Source organism: Elgaria multicarinata, chromosome 1 (genome assembly GCF_023053635.1).
Source record: "Elgaria multicarinata webbii isolate HBS135686 ecotype San Diego chromosome 1, rElgMul1.1.pri, whole genome shotgun sequence".
Lineage (NCBI taxonomy): Eukaryota > Metazoa > Chordata > Lepidosauria > Squamata > Anguidae > Elgaria > Elgaria multicarinata.
This window is the reverse complement of record NC_086171.1, coordinates 46255349-46281096: the sequence shown is the minus strand read 5'-3', so window position 1 is coordinate 46281096 and position 25748 is coordinate 46255349. Positions and strand designations below refer to the sequence as shown.

General features: G+C 44.0%; 1 protein-coding gene across 1 annotated transcript; it reads right to left on the bottom strand.

Moving 5' to 3' along the window:
• Window positions 1-11391: 11391 nt before the first annotated feature.
• Window positions 11392-25521, bottom strand: VIM (vimentin). Its single transcript, XM_063127403.1, has 9 exons — window positions 24895-25521; window positions 23061-23121; window positions 18789-18884; window positions 18527-18688; window positions 16719-16844; window positions 15068-15288; window positions 14919-14962; window positions 13771-13853; window positions 11392-11742 (listed from the first exon to the last, which is right to left on the bottom strand). The coding sequence occupies exons 1-9, from the start codon at window positions 25446-25448 to the stop codon at window positions 11704-11706; spliced, it is 1386 nt and encodes a 461-aa protein (XP_062983473.1). The 5' UTR covers window positions 25449-25521; the 3' UTR covers window positions 11392-11703.
• Between the last annotated feature and the right edge of the window lie 227 nt (window positions 25522-25748).

Here is a 25748-nt window from a genome sequence, read left to right as displayed (position 1 = left end):
AAAGGAAATTTATTTTTCCCAGTTGCAAATGCAAGAAGTTAACCACATGAACATTTAAAATAATGTTCCTTGCGTCATTCCACAATTTGGGCTCAAGGCAACTCACAAGACAAAATTTAAAATATTTGTACTATAGAAGGCTTTTTATTCCTGGGAAGGGCTTCTTACAGTGTTTGTCCTGAGGGTGTTTTCAAAGTGCTGTTTGATGGACAGAAACCCAGGGCAGTTGTCTGAGGGAGAATGAAAAGCCCGCAAAGAGCATGTGTGTGTGTGTGTGTGTATACACACACACAACTAAATAGAAAATGGGGTGTGAGTTTTTACACTGGAATGGCTGCTTGGGTTGCATCCAGAAACCTGCAATGGCCGACTCACTTCGTGTGTGTGTGTGTGTGTGTCCCCGAATCTTGCTTTGGAACCAAATCTGAAGTGGTTTGGCACATTCCTGAAGTGACCCGAGCCGAATATGCCTCCAAGACGAGTCGGGGTAGCGGTGAGGCTGTGCACAGCCCTAGACTGCAGAGCTGTTTGGTTTCTAAACCTTAAAAAATAAATAGATCATTCAATTGTATGCTGGCTGGGAATTGTGGGTGTTGTAGTTCAAGACATCAGAACGCCACCAGGTTGGGGAAGGCTACCTTAGATTGATTGTCCCATATCCGTGTCCACCAGAGAAGTCAGACGAATGTGAATATATAAAAGAGAAGGAAAAATGGAGAGTTGTGGGGCACAATTTCTGTCTTATCAAGAGTGGTACAGACCAATCTGTGGCCTAGTGGCCCTTTTGCTGTTTTTATTGGTTTAAAATGATGTTCCTTGCACCATTCCACAATTTGGGCTTAAGGCAACCTACAAGGCAAAATTTTAAACAAATAATTGTATCTTTAAGAAAAAATACATACGATTAACCATCCCACGTATAGTAGCAGTTTAAAAATCCAACAGCAAAGAAAGGCCAAGAGGAAAAGCAGTGAAGCGTCAAAAGATAATTAAAAAATCATTTTCACCTAATATGTTTGTATAATAACCTAGCTTGTTTCTGCTTAATAATAATAGCATGCCCCATTGCCCCATTAAGAAGACATTTCTGGGGAGGATGTTTTGAGAGAGGATGCAACCACACGCAAAATAGTCTTAGCCCCAGTTGCTAGCCTCTGATAGTGGGGGCACCAAGAGTAGAGCTTCTGGTAATCTAAGTGGTGGAGGGGCAGTAGCCAGTGGAGGCTAGTGGCTCTGATGTCAGTGGGGTGGTGAATCCACTCCTGGTTTCAGACAGAATCAGTCAGAACTCTGAGGGAGCTATCCAAGGTGTGAAGAATTTTTTTTTTTGGATAGCTCCTTCAGAGTTCTGTGATGGTATGTGCCGGGCTGGTTTTGACTCTTCAAGCCCCAGCTGTGGCTTGTCGTCTTGTCCGAACCCAGGGACCATGGGTTATGCGAAGGCTGTTGTTGGATTATGAAAGGGTTGTTTTACCCTCACATAACCCACAGTCCTCAGGTTCGGATGACACAATGAGCCACAGCCAGGGCTTGAATTTTCAAAAAGGCCACCCGCACACCCTGCAACCCAGCATGGGTTAAATAAACCACAGTGGGCTGTTCGAATCTACAAACTGGCCCATACTGTATTTCTATTTAAAATATAATTAGGGCTGTGCAATCCTCGGCTTTAGATTTGGGAGCCCACCCTTTACCAGAAACGGGTGGCTCTCTGGGGAAGGAGGCATCTGTTTGGCACTCACAGAATGTGTAAAGACCCTTCCAGGGACTTGCATGTCCTTGATCACGTGGGCAGGTGATCACGCCAGTGGGCGGCTGATTGCGGCAGCGTTGAGACCATGGAAGACCAAAGCTGAGGCTTGCACAGCCCTAATAATAACGGTTTCTAAATGTGCATCTCTACATATACATTTATTTATGTATGTATTGCATTTATATACTGTCCCATAGCCGAAGCTCTCTGGGTGGTTTACAAAAGTTAAAAACAGTAAACATTAAAAACAAATATACAAAATTTAAAAACATAAGAAGCATAAAAACAACAGCATCCTTGTGAAAACAGCTATTCTGGGGTCAGTTAAAAACGAACAAACTCAGCCCATGTTGTTAACTGCTTGGGAGAAGAGAAAGGTATTAACCTGGTGCCGAAAAGATAACAATGTTGGCGCCAGGCAAGCCTCATCAGGGAGATCATTCCATAATTGGGGGGCTACCACTGAAAAGGCCCTCTCCCTTGTTGCCATCCTCTGAGCTTCCCTCCGAGTAGGCACTTGGAGGAGGACCTTAGACGTGGAGCGCAGTGAGCAGGTAGGTTTATGTTGGGAAAGGCATTCTGTCAAGTATTGTGGTCCCAAGCCGTATAAGGCTTCATAGGTCAAAACCAGTACCTTGAATTGGGCTCGGAAACGTATAGGCAGCCAATGCAAGTGGGCATATACATGAACATAGGTACATTTTATGTGCAAATCTGTATCCTTTGTTATTTGGTGATGCAGTCCTTTTTTGGCAAGGCGCAAGTGGCCACCCTAATATGTCCCCGTCCCTGTGCTGTGATTGTGTTAGCCCTGCCTTTCTCTATTTTTACTGCGTTTTGATTAATCTTTGCAAGCCATCCTGGACCTTTTGAACTGAAGGGCAGCATAGAAACACTTTTATAATTAATAAAAGTAACGGGATTGGATCATCCCTGTCTGTAAACTGTAGAATGCAAAAGAGCAGCACCAGCAATTCCGAAAGTCAGATTCAAGGCAGCGAAGAGAAGCCATGTGTTCATTCACACATGGAGTGAATAAATGCCACCTTAAACATTAATAAGATAGCAACTTTGCCCTCAACCACCATGCAAGCAATGCTCTTTAATCATCTCTCATTCCCCACCCTCCCATTCCATATGTTAGCACCGGTGCTCCTTTAATCTCAAACCATTTCATCTAAATGAATCATTAATGTGTGACATTAAAGTTAATGCTGTTCAATCAAAAATTATGGCCTTGGGAATAAAAAGGGGTTGTCGGTTTAAATAAAAAAAATGAGATGAGAAATTCTATCTTCATATTGTCATTTAGGTTCTATATTTCCAAAAGTAGAAGATAGAAGAGGCATAGTGGAATTTTGAGAGTTTGGTTCAGTCCAGACCAGCTTGTTTGTTTAAAATGAATGGTCATCCCAAAGGAAAGCATGAAGAAAAGCCATTGAAAAGTTGGAGACTTCTTACCCCTATTCAGTGGAAACTTTCCTGGCTTCCAGGGTGAATAGGCGCTCTGTGTGCATGTGTGCGTGTGTGTGATTTTCAGCAGGACTGTGGTGTAGGAGGAAAGCATTAACTCCTATTCCCCATACAGTGTGGTCCTGATCAGGCCTTCTTCATGGTTGCTATTTAACAAAAGCATACATAATTCTCCTCCTCTCCATTTTATTCTCAACAACAACCCTGTGAGGTAGGTTGGGCTGAGAGTCTGTGACTGGCCCAAAGTCACCCAGTGGGTTTCCATGGCCGAGTGGGTACTAGAACCGAATCTCCCAACTCCCAGTCCAACACTTTAGCCATTACACCACACTGGCTCTCATCCAGATGCCCTCATTCCCTTTATTAGCTATATTAGGAGTTGAGTGTCGAACATTATGTAGCCGAAAGGCACTTGCCTACACACAAGAGGGAGGTGTCTGCAGGCTCAGGGGAACCCCAAGGTTTGGAGTGTAAAGACCCCTGCCTGACCTTGAAGATCACCTGTTGAACATCTCTTGCATGTGTGTGACATTGCCTTCAGAGGCCCAGTTGGTGGCAAAACAACAGAGGGATTTCTCAGTGGTTGTGTGCCCCATATGTGAAACTCCTTGCCCCAAGAGGTTAAGTCACCTTCCTCTTTATTTGTGTTCTGCGTTAGCAATTGAAGGCATTTCTGTTTAAACAAGGAAACATAAAGCCAACCAATTAGAACTGAATAGATAATACAGGTGCATCTGCCAATCCCTGGCCACAAGTACCCAATTAAAGTAGGCCTCATTGGGTTCCATCACACCAGCATTTTATTGCACTCTCATCATGCCTGGTATTCACATGACATTGTGCCTGTCCTGCAGTCACCCTGCCTCTTCCCCTCCATTTTCTGTGCATTCCTAGAGCAGGAAACTCCGGTTTATTTCGTCCATGCAGGATTAATGCGTGCTTCTACCCCCTCATAGTCCTCATGCTATGTCCTTTGTTGGGGAGGGGGGTGCTTTGAAGGGAGGTCTTGCTGATGAAAGAAGAGGGCAGGGCAGTTCTCCTCTGCCAGCCATGTCAAATGAACGGGCTTGTGCTGACTCAATTGAACAACAAGAACCAATTAACTGAAGGGGGAAGGAGAAGGGGGGTGGAGAAGGAGAAGGAGAGCAAACAAGCGAAAGGAGATTTCACCGGTATAGTGGCGATACCACAAACACACGTGAAAGGGACCCTTAGCTTGACCCGCTAATGAAACAGAGGTAGACATCACGGAGGCAAACCAGGAAAAAAAAAGTAGGTGTGATGGAACCCATCATTTCCAGAAGAGATTCATTGTACACTTCTGGACTTTCTCTGTAAAACTAAGAATGATTTCTGATGAAAGAGTTAAAACATTTTAGGTTACATTGATTTCTCAGAGAGAAACCTTGAAAACTCAAATCTACCATTCTGCCTAAATGCAGTTGAGCTGCAGTCTACAGAACTGAACAAGACTGAACTGTGATGTGAACTGAGGTGTGAACAGAAGTGATGATTAAACCGATAGTGCTGGCGGCTCACTCTTGAAGTGGAATTGAATGAATTTTGCCGGCTATTACAGTCCAGAATAAGAAAGAAACCACCGAAGAGATCCAGAAGCTATTTGATTAAAGAACAAGTTGCCAAGACCAGGGCCGGTGTGTGTATAGGTGGGGAGATAAACTATATTCTAAGCAGAAACCACCAAATGCCCCCAAACTATCTATTCAAAGAAGATATGCTCTGAAGCAAAAAGCAGTGATGTCTGAGGAGAGACAACTAAAGTCTAAGCAAGACTTATTTCTAAAATCTTTGTCCTTCAGGTCTTTTGATACGAGTCTTTCTTTTTTATATACATCAGAGGTGTGCAACTTGTGGCCCTCTGGATATTTTGGCCTACAACTCCCACCAGCCCTAGCCAGCATAACCAATGGTGAGGAATCATGGGAGTTGAAGGTCAAAACATCTGGGGGGACCCATTGCCCACCCCTGATATATGGCCTTCTCTAGCCTCGCTGGCCTTTCTTGCCTTCTTTTGGTAAGTGAAGCAGACAGATAAAAGGACTGCCTTTCCTTCAAACTTAATTCATATTCCATGGTTCCTTCTTGGTCAGCAACCAGCATTCTGGGCAGGACCATTTTTGAGAGCTGCCCTGGGAGGGAAGCTTTAAACATTTCCCACAGCCCAGAGCTCTGAGCAGTACTTGGTGCCTGGGTTTAGCCAGCCACCATTTTAATTTCCCACAGTGCCTTTATGTGATGTTGGTTTGAGGCTCTGTAGAAAATTGAAATGGCAGTTAGAACCAGCTGCACTGTTGAAGCTGCTACCAGCACATAAGCCCACCAACACAGGAGGGGTTTCCCCAGAGGGTCCTTTCTCCAGGGTCCCCTCAAACCTGGAACCAATCCTGAAAGGACTTAACTCTGAGGAAACGAATACATGTATGCTTTTCACTGGAGGAAAGATTCACTGCACTCTTGATTCTGTAAAGTAGCTTAGTCCTGTGTATACGTAACCCCTATGAATTGGATGGTTTAGTCCCTTAGAAATGGAGTCCTCACTCAGAGGAAAACTAAAAATTAAAGTATTTCTATTTGGACTCTATTTGCATTTATTTGTATTGAGGCAACTGTTGTATGTTTTGGTATCACTTTAGTTCTTGTTCAGTTTATATCTTTGCAAATTTTATTCTAATTAAGCCCCATAGAACCCATATAAGCAGAGGTTACATACACATTATGTCTTTTCCTGATCAGACATCTAAGCTTGCTGCCTTTGCATTATATTAAGAGAAAAACAACTACTTCCAATATTGTTTCAATTGTAATTTTTTTTAGTGGCGGGGTGCGTGTGCGAGGATGGGCTACTTAAGTTGCTTTTGCTACTGTAGTCCCGGTGGTGTGTTTTTAGCTCTTGAATTGGGTTTAGTTTTTGAATTTGTATTGTATTGTACTATGCTGTCTCGGTATGTGCTTCTTTGGTTTTATGCACTGCTGAATTTTATTGATTTGTGATTTTGCTGGATTTTTATTATGTTCATGTTTTAATTGAACAGCACTATGCCTAGGCAATTCTTTTATGCAGGGTTGGGCAACTACAATGATATAACCATTCTGCTGTAAAGGGCTCCTTCTGTGTGTCCCCTTCAGTCCTATATTTGTAAGAACACTAACACCTAGTGGTATGTTGAGTTAATTACATGCCGCCGAATCCTTCACAATCCATCCTGACTTCTACAATCTTGTTTGGTTTGCTAGGGGATTCATAAATAATCACACTTGTGTTTTGAGGAATACTCATGGAAACTCTGTTGTTCTCTCCAGGTAGCTGTTAAATGATGACAGGTCCACCTCTGCTGTGACACATGGCACCAGCCCCATTTCTTGGACATCTTGTGCATTGGTGCAGATGTCTGAGTCAGGGAAGTCTACACATGAGCAGATGCTCACTCCATGGGATCAGAACCCCCCAATCGGGTAGAAACCTAGGTGACCAGCTGCCCATAAAGACATCTGGGAAGGGTGGGAGGGGACAAGATCTAGTGACCATAGAATGAAAGCAGGAACCACTCTTGTTGAGTTTACATAAGGCCCTGAAAGCCACCCTGGCTTAGCAGGTTTCATTACTTATAAATTCTGAAGCTATTTTCCTATGCCGTTCAGTCTAGGTAGCACTGCCACTTGGTTCTCATCATGGCATTTCTAGATCAGGTAAAAACACAGCTGTTGCATTTCCACTTGACATGAAGTTTTTAAAAGCACTCAGGTCTATCAAGAAGTGGGGACTCCCCCATTGGGGCTAAAGCCTAAAAGAAAGGAGATAAACTAAACGAGACAATTGATGTTTGTCCTGTTGGTTTCTCTTCCTTCCCATTTCTTGGGACAAGCACAAAAACAGGATTGCTCAGCTCTACATGTATTTATCCAAACACGAACCTCTTCAATAGACGTCTGTTCCCTGGTATTCCCACCATCTCAGGTGAGACGGATGGTTAGCTTGCAAAAGGCCTTCTCTGTGATGATGGCCCCATTTTGAACTCCTTTCCCCAGGGAGGCTCCCCTGGCACCTACTTTAATATCATTTCAGTACCAGCTGAAGACCTCCCTGTTTTCCCAGACCTTTCCATTTTAAATTTTGCAATTTTCAAAACATTATTTCTAGGATGTGTATTTTAATAGTTTCACTGTAGTTTGATTTCCACTGTAAACCACTCTGCAAATTTCTTTGAAGGGCAGGGTAGAAATAAATAAATAATTTATAATAAATGAAAATCTGTAATAAAATTTACAGCTACTAAGCACCAGGAAGCAATAATATTATACTGTTCTAAAACATGGATGTAAAAAACAAAACAAAATAAAAATCTGGAAAGCTATTGCATCAACTGTCCTTCTGTTCACAAGCCAAAGCTATGATTAAGCCGTAACACACACAGGGGTATTTATCATTTGAGAGATCTGCTGGTACAAACTCTCAGAGGCTGGGGTAAACCGCACGATCATCCAATAAATAATTGTATTTACAGTATGAACAATATAGTAGGCTTAACTTTCAGGGAGATAAACTAGTAACTGTGTAGTCCCTCCAGCGCAAAGCCTGTGGGGAGAGAATAAGGGAACTCAGCCTTGCATCTCCAGTCGTGGAGGCACCACTGGCCGCCAAGGGAAAAACCTGGGTATCCCAGACAAAGCATCTACAAGGAAAACAAGAGCTCAGCTGCAAGAGCCAATTACTTACACACACACACGGACAGCCTATTTGTGAGCCATGTCAAGTCTGTTAAAGGAAAAATAACAAAGAGTCTGGGATAAGCTATTGGAATATTCTGGGATAAGTTATTGTGGACACTGTCCACTTCATTAGATGCATGCATTAACCTAAAATCAACAGGCATAAGAAAAGCTGTGCTGGACCAGGCCAAGGCTCCATCTTCTCCTGCCTTCTATTCATACAGTGGCCAAGCAGCTGTGCGTTGGAAATCTGTAAGTAGGACATGATTGACTGGTATACAACAGTAATAAAATAAAGCAAACTGTCAGCACAAAAGCAGTATAACATGTCTATAAAATACAGATACATAAAAGTATAGCCACAATAAAGAACAACCAATAAAACACTTACAATACGTAAAAGCCATGACTCATTCAGAAGAGTCTAGATTTAAAACTGAATTATTACTATTCAGTAATACCAAGTAATTTCAATTTCCATTGGTTAATTACAGATGCACATAAACGTGCCACTTTTGAGACAACCTTGGGGGGTCATTATCTGAAAGTCAATGTGCTAGATGTTGCTCCTCCATTCTCCCCATTGCAAAATAGGAGTTATAACTAGTGCTGTGTTGAAAATTTCTCCCATGAGAATGTTGACCATTCTCATTCAATTTGATAGAAAAAAATTGCTTTCGAAAAGAAATTCAAAGGATAAGAAATTTCAGAGAAATTCTAATGGATTCTTGTGCTCACCTCACTTAGATGAATGCTGTGTGTGTGTGTTGTTGTTGTGGTGGTGGTGGTGGTGCAGTCTTCTCTGACAGCCTGTAGCCTCCTTGGCTTCCTGCACTACCCGCTCAGGGGAAGACATCATGGAATTTTATTCCTCCCATAGTGTCTTTTCGAATCAGGACGTGCAGGCAGCCTGGGAGACTATAGAGCAATGGCGAGATGTGTAATAGAAAGAATATAGACAGTACACTCAGCCACCTCACAGGGATTAGTTGTGGTCAAAAACACCCACACACATTCAAATAAATTATAAACTGCCCTGAGAATCAGACAGAAAAATGGAAGCCCCTTTCATGGGGAAAGAAAACTTTCAGGAAATTCTTGAGATTTTTCTTTTCTTACCTTCTAGAAATAAAAGGACACTTTTCAGAATTTTCTCCGCATTTTCTTCACCATTATTTTTTGGGGTAGCGGCATTCCCTCCCTTCAATGCCCTGGAGTGATGTGGGGGATGCAAAACGGGGGCCAGCCTGACAACACCGTTGATGGCGTTGCCACTTGCAGCGGCACTGCCGAAAAACTGAAACCCCTTAGGTTTTGTTCCCAATGGTAATGCTCACCTGTGAGAAATTGTTGGAAGAATTTCAGTGAAATTGTCCCAATTTCTCTACCCAAAAATAGGGTGGAGAAATTAGAGAGGCCACTTGTGCATACCTCCAGTTATAACTGGAACACACACAGAGACTAGACTCTCAGCTTCTGCCTTTCTCCTTCAACAAAGGAAAGGCAGTGGGGCCCACTCCTTCCCTCACATGAGAGAAGAATGATTGGACGCAGAAGGAAATCTCTCACAGACATACATATCATCCAAGAATAATGAACGCATTTTGCTTCAGAACTGCATTTACCCAGATGCAAATTTAATCACTCATACAATTAGAGAGCAATATTATAGTCACTGGGAGCAGGACCATAGGACTTCTTAGAAAACATCTCCAAGGCCGGAGAGAGTGTGGGGAGATGGAGATCTGGCCACCGATCGTGCCCCCTCATAGCTCCTGTGGGAAGAACTGTGCTGCCTACCTCTCCAACCATCGAGGAGGAAAGGGGACATTCCGGTGGGCGGGAAGGGGAGACCAGAGAGGCCGGGATATGAGTTATCCCGAGCCTCTTCCAACCTCCTTAACCTCCCCCTCTGAAGCGCCACGCTAGACAGGCTGAAAAAATATCACCGAACACAGAGGAGAGGGAGGCAAAGATCGCCATCACTGCTGCTCCTCTCACCCTACCAGCTTCTGCACAGCAGGGCATAGAAATAGAAACCTCTGAGTTCGAAGGCTTCCGAGAGGTGAGAGTGCAATGGATGGGGAGCTGCATGACTTCTTTCCGTAAAAGGATTGCACTTTTAAGATTTCTTAAATCAACTAACAACCCTATTTACACTTTCTCACCGAGGTCATGCTTCTCCCCCCCGCCCCCACTAGGTTCCCTACATATATCGTGGGGTCTTTCAAATCAGAGACGGATGTGGACTAGCCATCTTACCCTTGCTGGTTTGACCAAAAGGGCCAAGGCAGCCAACACAGTGTAACCAAAGATTCCGTAGAGCTAGAAAAGCAGTGAGCCAAAGAAGTGAAAAAAGTGACAGGAAATTGCCACAGGGTGAACAGAACATCCTTTTTGGTTTCTACCTCTTTCCAGGAACTGAGTGCATTCGAGTGGCATCGAGAAAGAAGCTGATCAGTGATCCCGTTTTAATTCTTGGACGAGCACCATTCAACAGGTCATTGTGCAACTACATCAACACCCTTCGTCACTATTGCAACAAGTGATGCCTAAAATGGGTGAGATTGTAAACCTTCCCACCCCAAGGCCTCTGATCTTTGGGTCTGGCTTGTATCATTCTCTGCCAGCAGCCTTTTCCGTTCCCTCCAAAGGTCTCCATGCCTCCCCAGCGTCCAGAATAATGCCATGACAGCATTCTAGGTACCCTGGGAAAATTGAGCTTGCAGAGCTCCCAATATTCGTACCGAGTATGCCAGTCAGATTTACATCTTCCATGGTCTTTGGCACCTGCTTCAGTATTCCACACCCAAGAGACATCAAGATCTCATACAAAGGCCCCATGGTCACGCCTGCCAGTTACATTTGGGATCAAGGAAAGGTGTTCTGGGCTTGTCACTTTCTGATGTTATCAAAGGCATGAAGCGGGAGGGGCTGATTGTGGAATCATCTTGGGTAGGAAAGGAATGATAACCTAGCTTTTCAACATGAATACCTGATTTCAAACAGAGATGAGGGGAGCACCTATCACTAAGTGCAATTAGTGTTCCAACGGGTCAGGGAAAATAAAATATTGTTGCTTTTCCCATTAATAAAACATTGTTGTTCAAGTGCTCGGAAAATGTTGAATTTGCTACACTACTTCAAGGGGGAAAACATTTGTTCCCCATAATCATCCCAAAATGAATGTATAGTCATTGCTTATCTCCTCATCTTGAGAGGATCCAGGCTTACAGCAGATGTGCTTTTGTGTTAAGAACATAAGAAGAGCTGCGCTGGATCAGACCAAGGCTCCATCTAGTCCAGCACTCTGTTCACACAGTGGCCAAACAGCTGTTGACCAGGGCTCCTGCCATGATGGATGCATTTCTCACCACTTCCACAACGAAATGAAGATTCCCAATTGTTGCTAAGACCCAGCCACAAATTAGACCATATTATTAAGCCATTTCCCAAATGTTTATTGAAGTAGTGAGAGGTTGCTCATACTGTACTGAAAAAAAGCTGTTTTATTAAATTTAGAAACTTAAAAAAACGGTACTGCAGATATTGTTATTTTAACTAAACTTCTTTTCTGTAAATTCCATGAAGAGAGAGTCACTTTGCAAGATCTAATTAATACCTATTTGTTCTAGCATAACCACTTTGCACTCTTGAAAAAACTGCAGAAAGGCACTTGAAAGCGGTTTCTCTTTTTAGTCTTGCTGGTGAGCGTTCATTTCCACAGAAGGAGATGTACTATCCTCTCTTCACTCCAGATCATCATGGTGAGAGGTTTCATTGATAACCTAGGAGAGACAAGGGGGCATTAGAATGGTAGGGAACTGTTCAATGACCTCAACTCTTAAGACATTTCACAGTCAATCTTTTTAGGATGCAATCTGGAAAAAAGTCCTGCATCCCCCTGTCCCGCCAGCCATGCTACGAACATGCATAAGACTGAGCCTTTAAAAAAATTCTACTTCGAACTAGTGACTAGAAATCTCACATGGACATTCCTATTGAGTTTGTTGGATGCTCTAAAAAACAGGACTGAGCAGACTTCAGGACTGCAGAATCTACTTTGCCATTTCCTAGAATCCCAAGCTGTGGAGGCTGGTGGCTCCAGATTCAGTGAGGGCACTGAATACTCTCCATGTTTCAGTCAGAACTCTAGAAAGAACTATCCAAGGTGCTCGGCCCCTTTAGAGTTCTGACTGAAACCCGGAGCAAATTCAATGCCCCACTGACATCGGAGCTACCAGCCCCCACTGCTCCCAAGGTCCACCAAATGGAGCCAAGTGCAAAGAATACACTTCAAATTAAAGAACCCTGAGGCCAGGGCTTTGTTTTGAGTGCCAGAACTGTACCCACAGCTCTTCCACACAGAAGTCCAGTTCTCTCACCCTGGCCACCCTAGGAACCCTTCTTGCGTTGACCTGAAAAGCATGCCAACTGCACGACAAATCCTTCCCCGCCTTCTACCACCTGCCCAAGGGATTTTTCTCCAAGCCAAGTGAGGGCGAAAAGGCTTAAAGCAATGGAAACTCTGCAGTTGAGAGACAGCTGGCCTTCTCTCTCTCTCTCTCTCTCATCACATCCCTCAGCCTGCGCCAACTGCTCCATCGGAGCCTCCCTTGGAATGGCTACATTATACAAGCAGGGGATCCAGTGTGGAATTTCTTCACATTGGGGAGGAAAGCTTTGAACTGAGCCAGCAATCCGACAAAAAGGCTGCAGAGAGCTTTAGAATGGACTGCTGGACGGGCTTTTTTATTACTGGCTTGCAGGTGGGATTCCTTTCTTACTTAGAAGCCTATATTAATCTCTTATAGAATTATGCCCTACCCACAAACCTATACTACAGTCTCCATACCATTTCAACAATCCTTTGCCCATCCCTCTCTCATCTGGATTTTTAGTAAACCTCAATTTGAAGATAGACACTTAATGCCAGTTAAGCACCCCGGGCTCAGGATGAACATGAGAACAGCCATGATGGATCAGACCAAGGGTCCATCTAGTCCCAACACTATGTTCACACAGTGGCCAACCAGCTGTCGACCACGGACCCACAAGGACACAGATGCAAGAGCACCCTCCCACCCATGTACCCCAGTAACATGTGTATATAGGCTTCCTGCCTCTGATAAGTTGCCATCAGGGCTAGTAGCCATTGATAGCCTTTGTCTCCAGGAATTTATCCAACCCCTTTTAAAGCCATCCAAATTGGTGGCCATCACCACATCTTGTGATAGTGATTTCCATAGTTTGACTATGGGCTGTGTGAAGAAGCGCTGCCTTTGATCTGTCCTGAATCTCCCACCAATCGGCTTCATGTGATGATCCCACTGGGTTCTAGCATTAAGGGAGAGGGATAAAAATGTCTCTCTATCCACATTCTCCACACCATGCATGATTTTGTACCCTGCTATCACGTCTCCTCTTAGCTTCTTTTCCAAGCTAAACAATCCCAGCTGTTGCGTCTCCCCTATGAGTGAAGATTACATCTATGGCAGACTATTTTGTGGTGGTAGACTCTGAAGACGGAATGAGAGAGTTACAGTCCAGAAAGGGGTCAATTTCCCTGGCATAGTCAATGTTCTTTACTCCATAACTTTTAGGCTCCAACTATGGGTGTATTACAATGGAAAGTACTCAGGTATGTTTGTCTTCCCATTCCAATAGGTGATGGTTAGGAAGAATTCTCATCTTAGGTAACCTTCAGCTACCTGCATTCACTCCTGCCCCCAATCCATCTGTCCATGCAAACGGGTATGGAAACTTAAACTGAGGCTACTTTCCCCCCACCCACAAGTAGTATGACTTGCACTCACTTGTCCATCTCTAGTTTCAACAGTCTTGATTAGGAGTGTTCTCTTTGAGTGGGTGTCAATTGGGATAGACTCAAGGTTTGTTTCTGCAGATGGAATGACATTACCATAGTTAAGACATCTGTTACAGAACGCTCACTTATATTAGAAACATACTGTAGCAATGCTGACCTCTGTGTCATGCTTGGGTCCAACACTAGGCAGAGGGGGCAAGGAGAATAGGGCAGTGACCCTCCACCTCTCCCCCACCCACTTGGGGCAGAAAACCCCCCACACAGCCAAGTGCATTTGCTCCAATGCACAACATGCAGCTGCCGATTGTAATTCATGATCTTCTTCTGTCCTCTGATAATCTCAGTAGAACACTGAGTATCTGCCCTGCCCTCCACCCACCAGTCCTAATGGGCACCAGCCACCACTGAATTGCTACGCATACCACCAAGGCAGTGCTGGGGAACCTCTGGCCTGCAAAAGTTTCCCCAGTTGGCCCACAGAGGCTTGTGCTCCCTCCATGGGCTCTACCCACTGGCCTGGAGGCTACTTGAGGAAGCAGTGGTGAGAAGAGTTCTCTTGTTATCAATGATTGTGGAACGGAGATAACCAAGGGATTCCCTTGCAGGCTGCTCCTTATCCCAGTTGAAGAACAAGCGATGCTGGCAGATCGTGCAACCGCTCTTCCCAACACTGCCCAAGTCCCTTTCTCCATGCTGGGAGGGACATGGGACTTCGTGCCTCTCTCAGCACAGACAAAGGCAACATTAATGGAGTGATATGTCAGTAGGGTGTAAGCCCACACGCAGAGATATCCCCCAGCTTGCAGAGGGCTTGGTTGAAGCCAAATCAGCCCGCCATCCTCACTAAGGTACTAGCCCTTTAAGGTGCCTTCTAATGAAACAAAAGCAGAGAAAAGCCAAATGCCAGTCAACCCTCTGGCCACAAACCAGGACCACCCACCAACTGTAGCTGTACTGCAATGACGCTTGCCTCCTCAACATTCCTAGCCCAATGGGCACAAGGCAGGCCTGGCAACACTTCAGGAGTGCCTCCATCCCAGTGAAATCCAAGCCACTTATACTGTTTAGATGCCAACACAACCCAATTGCTAATACTCTGAGAAGCACCATTTCCTGGTACAGTTGGCAGCTACTTACCTCTCAGGTTCATGGTAGAAAAAGTTTGAATAGGCATTGTAATTCTGCAAAAAAAAAAGAAGAAGATAAAATTTATATTTAGCTTACACACTTGCAGTTGTTTTCAGGTTTGCCTGCTGTGGGCTCCCTCCACCAGATGCATCTATTACCTGCTCTCCTCTCCCTCCAGCAGTTTCCTGTAAGTGGCAATTTCAATATCAAGAGCCATCTTTACATGCAGCAGTTCTTGGTACTCGCGAAGATGGCGAGCCATTTCTTCCTTCAGGTTCTGAATTTCTTCTTGGAGATTGGCAATAGTGTCTTGGTAGTTAGCAGCTTCGACAGCAAAGTTATCCTCCATCTCACGCATCTGGCGTTCCAGGGATTCATTCTGTAGAGATTTTCAAAAGCCACAGACTGAAGTGTGAAGCAGGAATGACCATTCAACATCGTATGCAGGTAAGAACTTAAGAAGAGCCATGCAGGATCAGACCAAGGGTCCATCCTGTTCACACAGTGGCCAACCAGCTGTCGACCAGGAACCCACAAGTAGAACATGGGCGCAACAGCATCCTCCCACCCATGTTCCCCAGCAACTGGCATACATAGGCATATTGCCTCCGATACTAGAGGTAGTACATTGCCATCAGTACTAGTAGCCATTGATAGCCTTCTCCTCCAGGAATTTGTCTAATTCCCTTCAACAGCCATCCAAATTCGTGGTCATCGCTACGTCTTGTGGTAGCGAATTCCATAGTTTGACTATGAGCTGTGTGCCTATGTGCTTTAAGCCAATCAATGGCTTAAAACACACTTTACAGGAATAATATTTCAGTGAAGTTCCCGTTTCTACTTCAGCTGTAAATATGCAAGGCCGGGGGCTCCTTCACATGTTGCACAGTGCAATGAGAGAGAGAAGCGTGTGGTGCTTGTTAACATACAGAAAGAGGCCAACACCTTAGGAACTGAATTATTTCATGCATGCACACATTCTAGAGCGACCACAGCTCATGGTAAAGCATATAGCTCATATGTGTACTAAGGTTTCCAGTTCAGTCCTTGCCATATCCAATTCCAGTCCAACTTCAAAATGCTGGCCCACATCAGCCTTCTCCAAACAGATGTTTTCCAGATGGCCATGCAGGCTAGGAATGATGGGAGTTGCAGTCCAAGACATCTGGAGAGCACCTGGCTCAAGGAAGTTGGACTATGGGAATTCATTACAATAAATATCAATAGTTGGGTTTGTTTGTTTTATAAAGGTCTATTTTGCCATACTGCACTGTATTTATGTTCTGTTCTTTTTCTTGGTCGTTATCGATTTTCCTGAGCAATGCAGACCTATCTACACTTTGAAAAAACGCTAAGGTGATCCGTGGCAATGTGTGGCGTGGAGGCTCTGAGCTATGACACACTGGAGGTTCCGAGCTATGAGAAGGACTTCAAGAGGATACATAAACATAGCTGGATGGGGGCAAAGCAGAGTGCCTGGGAGGGTGGAAGGGTGGTTCACCAGCGCACAGAGGCCTCAGGTAAGTCTCGCAGGTTGGCGGGCAGGTGAGTAGAGTGGGGGGGAGAAGTCTAATGGATTCTTGGGTGGCCTCATGCTTGGCTCTTCTGGTCCCCCACGGAAAAGCCAGAGAAGTACGATACTGAGCAATTAAGTACTATTGTGCAGAAAAAAGCAAACACCTTCCCGTCAAGGGGCATCTTTAACAGCTAATAATTTATTAATTAATTAATTTATTTATTACATTTCTATACTGCCCAATAGCCAAAGCTCTCTGGGCGGTTCACAATAATGCGGCCTCTTTCACTTACAGTTCCTTTAAGTGCATCCACTTCAAGGGTGAGAGACTGAATTTGCCTGCGGTACTCAGTAGCTTCTTGTTTGGCCTGGCGCAGGGCATCATTGTTCCGGGTAGCGGCTTCAGACAGATCTGCAAACTAATACCAACACACGAGGTTAAGAACAGGACCAACGTTTTAGGAGTAAAAGAATTGCCAGCCTTTCAGCCAATGCGTGCAGATGAAGGACTAAGCCAGGGTGAGGAAGTGCTTTCAGCCTTGGGGGCCTAATCCAATTGCAACAAAGCCTTGGGGGAAGGGGCACATTCTAGTGGCAGGCGGGGCTAAAGGCAAAGGAGGCGGGGCCAAATATACAAATATAACCTAAGATTTAAGGGAGGTATTTCAAGCTTTTAAAATGGGAGGAAAGCTGTAGAAAGGCCAGGAAACCACCAAATGATTGGTGGTTGGGCAAAAGGGGGTGGAGCCAGGGGAAGGGTGTGACCATCTGGGGAACCCTGGAGGGCTAGACTGAGGTCCCAGAAGGACCGAATTTGGCCCCAAGGCCTTAGATGCCCCACCCCTGGACTAGGCAACTAAAAGCTAGTGCAAAGATTTAATATTATATGACTTAATCTGTAGAAGCCAAATGCAGGTTAATAACTTTCTGGGCAAGTCTCTTTTGATGGAACAGGCTATGCATAATTAAGATTCATTGAGACTTGCATACTATTCGAAATTCCCATATTTTAACTGGCTTGGTTTGCAAGATTGCAATCTGACCTCCTGTTCTTTGTCTGCAGGGCCTTTGTTTACAATACAGAGACATCCCCATAGAATTCCAACTGCTTCTAACAACGTAACCAGACCCATAGATGCACCTTAGCAACAATGCAGAAGTCATGTTTCTGCGCTGCAACTACCTCTTCAGAACAGGGCAAGATGCAAAGGAACGAAGACCCTGCCCTTTAATCCGGTAGCAAGAAAGCCAATTGAGCTGAATGTGTAGTCTACCCTCTAGTTTTGTGGGGAATACATTCTTAGAACCATTCAACTCTCAATTCTGTAAATACATTTCCCAGTATTTTCAGCCACTGCACAGGCAAATAGCTCTATTTCTCAAGGAACACAGCTCTTATTTGATTTGCTTAAAATATTTATGTACTGCCCTTGAACAAATGCAGTTCTAGAGAGGTTTTACAAAATTTTGGGCTGGTTTTCTTTGACACGATGAAATCACTATGAGGTATTTTTTTAACCCTAAACTATGCTGAATATTTTTTGGATGTACTTCATGTGGCAAGAGCTGGTTGTTTTATCATGCCAGGGAAAACTTAGGCTGTATTCCTATACACACTTACCTGGGAGTAAGTCTCACTGAACACAATTAGACTTACTTCTGAGTAGATATGCATAGGATTGTGATTTTAGTTTCCAGTCAGATCTTGTGGCTTAAGTGACACCCCCTCCCTTACATGAGAAAAACTGAAGAGAAATATTTTTGTTCCTCACTGTAATTTTTAATGGAATGATGGCTGTGTTTTAATTGTTTTGTATTTCATGATTTTTTTTTTACTGAAAGATGTGAACTACATTGTGTTTCTCTTCTGAGACAAACTCCAGGATATAAATTTCTTATACAAATATGAGAAACTAATATTCCAAAAGAAAGGCTGCGGTATACTGTAGTTTAAGGCAGAGTTCTTGTGGTACTGAGACTTGTTTGATAGTTATAATGAGATGATGAACTACAGATTATTTTCTTCGATTAAAATTCTATTGAGAAATCCTGTAATTAAAATGTATTTCCACAGGGGCCTTCAGATAAGACTTCCACTTACTTTAGATTTGTACCATTCTTCAGCTTCCTGAAGGTTCTTATTAGCAACGCTTTCATATTGTTGACGCACATCACGCAAGGCAGCAGTGAGATCTGGTTTGGCAACATCCATATCAATTTGGATATGCTGGTCCTGGATTTGGGCCTGAAGCTCACGGATTTCCTTCCAGAAAGAAAGAAGAAAAGCCAGAGGTTGGAACATTTGCCAATGCTATTCATTTCCCAGGAATCCGCATTCAAAAGCTTGACCAAGGTCAATTTACCTCATCATGAAGCTTCTTCAAGAACACAACCTCTTCTTGCAGGGACTCGACTTTACGTTCAAGATCCAGACGGGCCAAGGAGGCATTGTCAACATCCTGAGGAAAGAAAGGAAGAAAACCTTTAAGTAAGTTCAGATGCCAACTGAATCTGGATCCAAACCAATATCTTTAAGCTTATGGTGATAACTATCTAAGTAAACAGTGACCAGACTCCATTTCCTTCCAGTATTTCTGTGTGGTTGGGTGGCGGGGATGTGTATGACCATTTTCCATGGAATTTTTTTTGGAAGTGAACAATTTAGGCAACACATTTTTCACTGCCATCATTTTCTGCAGAGAGTTTCCCATTTTTAGAAATGCATTGTTTTGCAGCATGAATTAGTAACAATGAATGACTACCAGTCAAATCTAAAAATAAAGTTGTAGTTAACTTTTTCCAGGTGACTATCCCCAGGAAGGTTTTACGGATCTTCAAGCAAGCTAACGGCTCTCAGTGCTTTCATATTTTTCTCCTTAGAATCTAAACATGGTAAGGGATATACTACTGAGCTGTCATGGTCATGATTCAGTAACTTCCACGTAAAGCTTGAAATTAGTTTTGAGCATAGTGTTCAAAACTATGAACACTAATGAATCCCACACCCTACAATTCAGTCTTGCATTTCAACTATTTTGCCTATTGGAAAAAAGCATTTAAAAACCAACATGGCCCTGTTTTAGTTTTGTTTACTGGATGCGAGTTACAGAAACTTACTAGATGACATCTCCACCATGACTGGAGCTCTCTACAGGCATTCTCCTGAACACGTGAGAGCTTCAAGGTGTGTAGGGGAGTGGGGCTGCATACGCTTGCTCCATTCCCTGCATCCCGGCACCCACCTCCTCAGTGCCTAACCTTACAATGTTGAAACTAAATAAACATCAGGCTTTAGTTGCATCAAAGCATCCAATAGTCTAACTGGCAAGTATAGCTAAGGGCACAATCCTATCCTGAAGCCCTCCGTACTCAGGGGCTAATGGGAATCCTATGAAGAGCAGGAAGACCACAGAGACAATTGGCGCCTCCATGCTTCTCCTCCTCTGTATTTTTGATAGATGGGTGTTTGGCCCATCTAACAAGGGCTCAGTGGAAGGGGTGGGAAGGAGGAAGGGGAAGGACAGGATTTAATGGTGGTATTGATTATATTCCTTTTTTCAAGTTAGATGCTGGTATTTATTTACCCGAGCTTTTATTTTTGGTTTATTTCCTTTTTTAGATGGAAGCACTAAATGATAACAGTGCTTTTTAGAAATTGTTTTTGGTCTGTCCCTTTAACAGCTGAGATCCACGCATTGCATCCCTTATTGGTGAAATGGTAGGATCCAGCTTTGACCAGGACAAACATACAGCAGTCCATGTGGTGGAGATCAAGGCACATTCCCATCCTGAAGAGCCACTTTTCTTTAAGTGTATGCTAATTCTTTGCTGGACCACTCCTCCATTGGAACCAAGAGTTCTTGGCCACAATAGAATTCTTAGGCATAGTTAACCCTTTACAATTCTATTCTAATAGTTTTAAGTTATAGTTACCTTAGAACCTAAAGTTAGAACTTAAATAGTATTCCTAAATCCAGGAACAGTTAGTTAACTTCCCATTCCAGTTAACCCTTCTAATGCTGTAAGCTTAAATTTTAGATTAAGTTATTAATTTCTATGCGTTGGCTCCTAGATATTTAACTTTTAAATGCCTTAGGGAAAACTTATAGTACAATCATACACATGCCTACACAGAACATAAGTGCCATGGAGTTCAATGAGACTTACTCTCATGTCTTAGTAGCGCTTTATCCTTTAAAGTTTAAAGGTGCAATCCTATGCATGTTTAGACAGAAATGAGTCCTACACCTCCCAGCATGACCCAGCCATAGCTGAATGGGGCAGGTAGCAAGTTATAGGACTTTTTTTTCCTGTCTAAGCATGCATAGGATCACACCTTTAAATTCTGTCTAAACATGCACCCAAAGTAATGTGCAGGAGAATCCCAAGTGGAAATCATATCATTTAGCCAGCTATCTTGGTAGTCCAACAAGCCATTTTACTTCCTACTTTCATAATATCATGTTGACAGCTGCACACTTCTTGTTTTATCTCAAGTTTATTCTATATCTCATTTCACTGCTACCAATGTAATCACTTAAGATCTTCCAAACGATGTTCATAAAACCATCCAATGCAAGGCGCTTTCATTTGTCTTTAATCTGTATCACTTGTGCTCAAACATTTCAGCTCATGTAACCACCAGGCAAATTCTTAAATTGTGTATTACTTTTTAAGTAAAGTATCTTAAGTGCTCCAATTAAATTCCAAGACTGATGCTATTGTCTCTGATTAGACCTGGTTTGGTTACCCACCAGGGAGAGTTACAGAATCTGGGGTTGATAACTGAGCCCCTTATGACCTCTTTTTCAAATGATAGGCACCCATTGCTTGTAGGGCTGAAACCAACTAACAGCACAACCCTACGCATGCCTTCTCAGAAGTCATTCCCATTTATTACAATGGGACTTACTCTCAGGAAAGCGCATACATAAGATTGAAGGCTAAGGGGGTATCTTCCATCTCAAATTGTGAGCATCTAGTTCAAAAACTTGAAAAAAAATTCTTAAACAGGCAATGAATTTGCATACATTGTGATTGCAAAATGCAATTTATTTCGTAAGATTTTGGCCTGCCCAACTTAGTTCATCCCAGCTGATTTATTGAAATCACATTGCTTCCAAAGATTTAATTGCAGTCTCATTCTGCTTAGAAGCAGAGAGGATGGACAAAATGACCAATGCTTCTAATTTGTGGGTTTCTAAAATATGCTTACATCATTACACATTCAGTAAGAATGCAGCCTGCTATAAGCACCCCAGAATACAAAGGCTTCTATTATTTCAATCTGCTGCCACCACACTCGCTGTAATGCCGGCATCTGCATTCCATAGTGAATCCCATAGAAACCATTAATACCTTTCAGCCGAGCGAACTGAACAGATGGCTCCCTTTCACCCTTACCAATCAGAAAAACGGATTCCACACAACTTCACTGTGTAACACGGCTAGACTTTGATAAAAACAGAGACAATACTTGGCCCCTGGAAGGTTTGGTAGAACAAACAGTTTTTAAGGTTTAAGTCTTCTACATGCTCAGAAGTGCCACTGTTAATCGAAGCACAGAAAGTACAACTCAGTGCCCAAGATCATGAGTGAAAAGTTTTCAGTTCAAGTCTCACAGCCACAAACTCATAAACCAGTCCTGGGCAAGACATTTCCTTTAACTTTCAGGGTTACTACAGAGACAGTGGGCAGATCTAGATTTAATCAAAATGAAATCAATGGGACTTAAGTTAGTTAGGGCTTACTTGTCCCATTAATTTCAATGGGTCTACTCTAGGTATGACCAAGACTGGACCTTTCCCAGTATATGCCAAAAACTTACATGCAGTATATACATGCTGGGTGTTAATAAGCATACCCTAGCAAGTTAATACTTAAGTACTGCATTTTATACATGTAAAAATTTCCAGGGGGATACTAACATTATTGGTTTCAACAAAAACAAGAGACTTGTGACACCTGAAAGACTAAAAAAATTATTCCGGTACAAACTTTCAGGGACACTGTGTGTAAAGTTAATTGATACCCAACTCATTTCAATGGGTCTGCGCTAAGTAGAACTTATGTTGCATTTTACCCACTGTCTATGAAAACTTTTGCCAGAACAAATTTGCTGGTCTTTAAGGTGCGACAAGACCCTGTACTGCTTATAGAATGTGTATAGATACGTACAAATATGTAAGATTTTACTCAACATAGCTACTTGTCATCATGGCTAGATGCTACCTCCAAGTTCAGAGGTAGCATGCCTCTAAATTCCAGTTGTTGGAGAAGAATAGTGGGGAAAGGTATTTGCACTAATGTTCTACTTTCCAGAAACATATGCTTGACCACTGTGTAACAAAGAATGCTGACCTAGATAGGCCTTTGCTCTGACCCATGAAGGCGTATATTACGTTTTACTGCTAAAAACCCAAAAACACATTTGTTAGAACAAAACAAAGCTGAAATCATCAAAGGAATCATCACAGCTTTTCATGAGTGCTTAATGAATCCATGCCAAAGAATTGGTGCTCTTATCTCTTTTTTCAGCCACTAGATGGCTTTAAAATTCCACTTTTAAACTCTAAGGTCTAGATCTTGCGCATATGTTTAAAACTTTCTTTAAAAAACAGATAACTACTACAAACCTGTCTGAAAGACTGCAGATTGTTTTCAGCTTCTTCTCTCTGGAGCATCTCATCTTGAAGTCTAGAAAAGAAAGAAACATTCAAAGATGTATAACAAGTCAACGAAGAGAATGTTAGATTTGACAGACACACCCATTAGAGCAAGGACAGGGACGGGTGGGAGAGGAGAGGAGAGGAGAGGAGAGGAGAGGAGGCTTCCAAACAAAAGCATCCCATTCCTTGAATTGTGTGACTCCATTTTTATTACTAAATGATCAGACTCGGAGCAGATCTGCAGTAATGGCCGCATTAATCCACCAATAACCCTAGCACAAACCCTGCCAAAAGGATTGCCCACTGAATTCAAGCAAGCAAGAAAATTGACCTACATTGTAGTTTGTTTACCTAGTCTTGCAAATTCACATACTGCTAAAAAGGGAGGTTTTCAGAAAGCCGCATCAGCTCTCCAAGCCAGTAATTCAGTTAGACCAGACCCAGACCTTGTAATTCTGGTAGGGACGTGGCAGCTTCTAACTACATGACTAAAACACCAGCCAAAATGGATGCAACTGTGGTCAGACCCTGACAGTGCAATCCTACACATGTCTACTCAGAAGTACTAAGAAAAAAACCCTATTCTCAATGAATTCAACGGGATTATTTACTCCAAAATAAGTATGTACAGAATTACAGCACTGGGCTACAATTTTATACACAATAACTCAGGCATAAATAGTGGATGCAAATACTGGATTGAACTGGATAGGACTCGCACTTAAATAAACCTGCATAGGATGGAACCTTACAGCTACATCCTATGCATTCTTACTTAGAAGTAAGCCACACCCCATAGGAATTCATTCCGAATAGGCATTCGTAGGCTTGCCATGAAAAAGATAAAAATAAAGGAAGGAACTTTTATCATTTGTTCTTTGTGCTGCCTGTGGGAAGAAGACCACCAGGAGCTTTCTTCTCAACAAAGACATTTACTGTTGCTTCCAGCCGGCAGCAAGATTTCTTTCACACGCTGGGCTCCGGAAAAGTTTGCTGTGAGCAATTCTGAATCAACTCATCTGACAGACTCCCACAAGCTTTTGAATGATAAAGGGATGAACCATTGGAATTTTATGTTTGCTTAGGACTGGCATGTCCAGTTCATTCCAAGCATGGAAGTGAAGACTATCCAACTCTTAACAAGGGACACAACTCCACCAAAGAATATGAATGAATCTAGCATATAATTCGCCTGCATACATTTGCACAGGAATAAAAACACTTTGAAGCAAGGAGTACATTGTCTTTGGCGTTAGGTGACAAACATACAGGCAACTTCTTAGAAGAGGCGTTCCTATGTATAATTACAGAGAGAAAAGGATGGCCTCTTAAGAGAATGTTAAACATGTGCATTTATATGCACTTGTGTTAAAAATACTTCATTAAAAAGAATTTGCTGCCCAATTAATTTTGGGCAGCTGTTCAGCTGAGAAAAGGGCGGGTTCCCCCCTCCCCCCGTTTCTTTTGCAGAAGCGAACTCAGCAATCAGTTGCAGCCTTACTGCTGGCAGCTCCAGCTACCCACCCACTGCAACTTCCTGCGAAAGTAGACCCGGGAAGCGCCTCAGCTATTCACTTCCACCCATATATACCAACTACTCAATGATGGAGAGCGGGTCCCCAGGGCAAGACCCTATCGTGAGGGCAAAGAGCCTGGCAGCACAAGTCTCCCCAAAAGAAACGGAAGCCTTCCGCGCGGCTGAACCCCGTCCCCGGGCGCTCAGTCCCCGGGTCCCCAGGCTCGCAGCAGCCTCCCAGCAGCCTCCCTCGCCCCTCCACCCTCCCCAGCGGCAGGCCCTTACTTCTCCCGCAGGCGCATGATGTCGTCTACCAGGTTGTCCCTCTCCACCTCCACTCGGCCCTTATCGTTGGTGATCTGGTCCACCTGCCGCCTGAGCTCGCGCATCTCTTCCTCGTAGAGGTCGCCCAGGCGGGACGTGCCTTTGCCCTTCAGCTGCTCGAGCTCGGCCAGCAAGATCTTGTTCTGCTGCTCGAGGAAGCGGACCTTGTCGATGTAGTTGGCGAAGCGGTCGTTGAGCTCCTGCAGCTCGACTTTCTCGTTGGTGCGGTTGGCCTTGAACTCGGAGTTGATGGCGTCGGCCAAGGAAAAATCCACGCCGGCATCGCCGACCAGGCGCATGGGCGGCAGGCTGCTGCGCAACCGCACCGACTTGGTCGCGTATATCCCGCCGGGCGCGGACGAGACCATGCGGACGCTGCTTGGCCGGATGGCGCTGCCCACCGAGTAGCGGCTCGAGGACGTGACATAGCGGTGGCTGCCGGAGGTGCTGGGCCGGCTGCCGCCCCCGAACATACGGCGGTAAGAGGAACTTTGGCGGCTGTTTACGGTGCTCATCTTTGTAATCCGGAGGGGGTGTCCGGTCCCGGTGCGGCAGCGACTTCGAGGGCTCGGGGGGCCGGTGCACACTGGTGGAGGCAGAGGCGCGAGGGAGGCTGTGCGGTTGCGCTCGGCGCTTATATAGGCTGGTCACGCCCTCGCCGTCCAACAAGCCGTCCACCAATCCCGACGCCCCGGAATTGCGCTGGCGCTCACGGGGGCTCTTCGCGCGGTGGCGAGGGTGGGGCTCATCAGCCACAGCGCGGCTTCATGGCCACCGAGCAAAGGAGAAGCCGGAGGAGGAGGAGGGGTTACTCC

Bases quoted from the DNA above. Each gene is read 5' to 3' on its own strand.
- VIM (XM_063127403.1), bottom strand. From the start codon at position 25,448: ATGAGCACCGTAAACAGCCGCCAAAGTTCCTCTTACCGCCGTATGTTC. The intron at 13,854-14,918 runs GTAAGTAGCTGC...TTCCATCTGCAG, and splicing joins TTCTACCATGAACCTGAGAG to AAACAAACCTTGAGTCTATC. The intron at 11,743-13,770 runs GTGAGTGCAAGT...TGTCTCTCCTAG, and splicing joins TTGAAACTAGAGATGGACAA to GTTATCAATGAAACCTCTCA.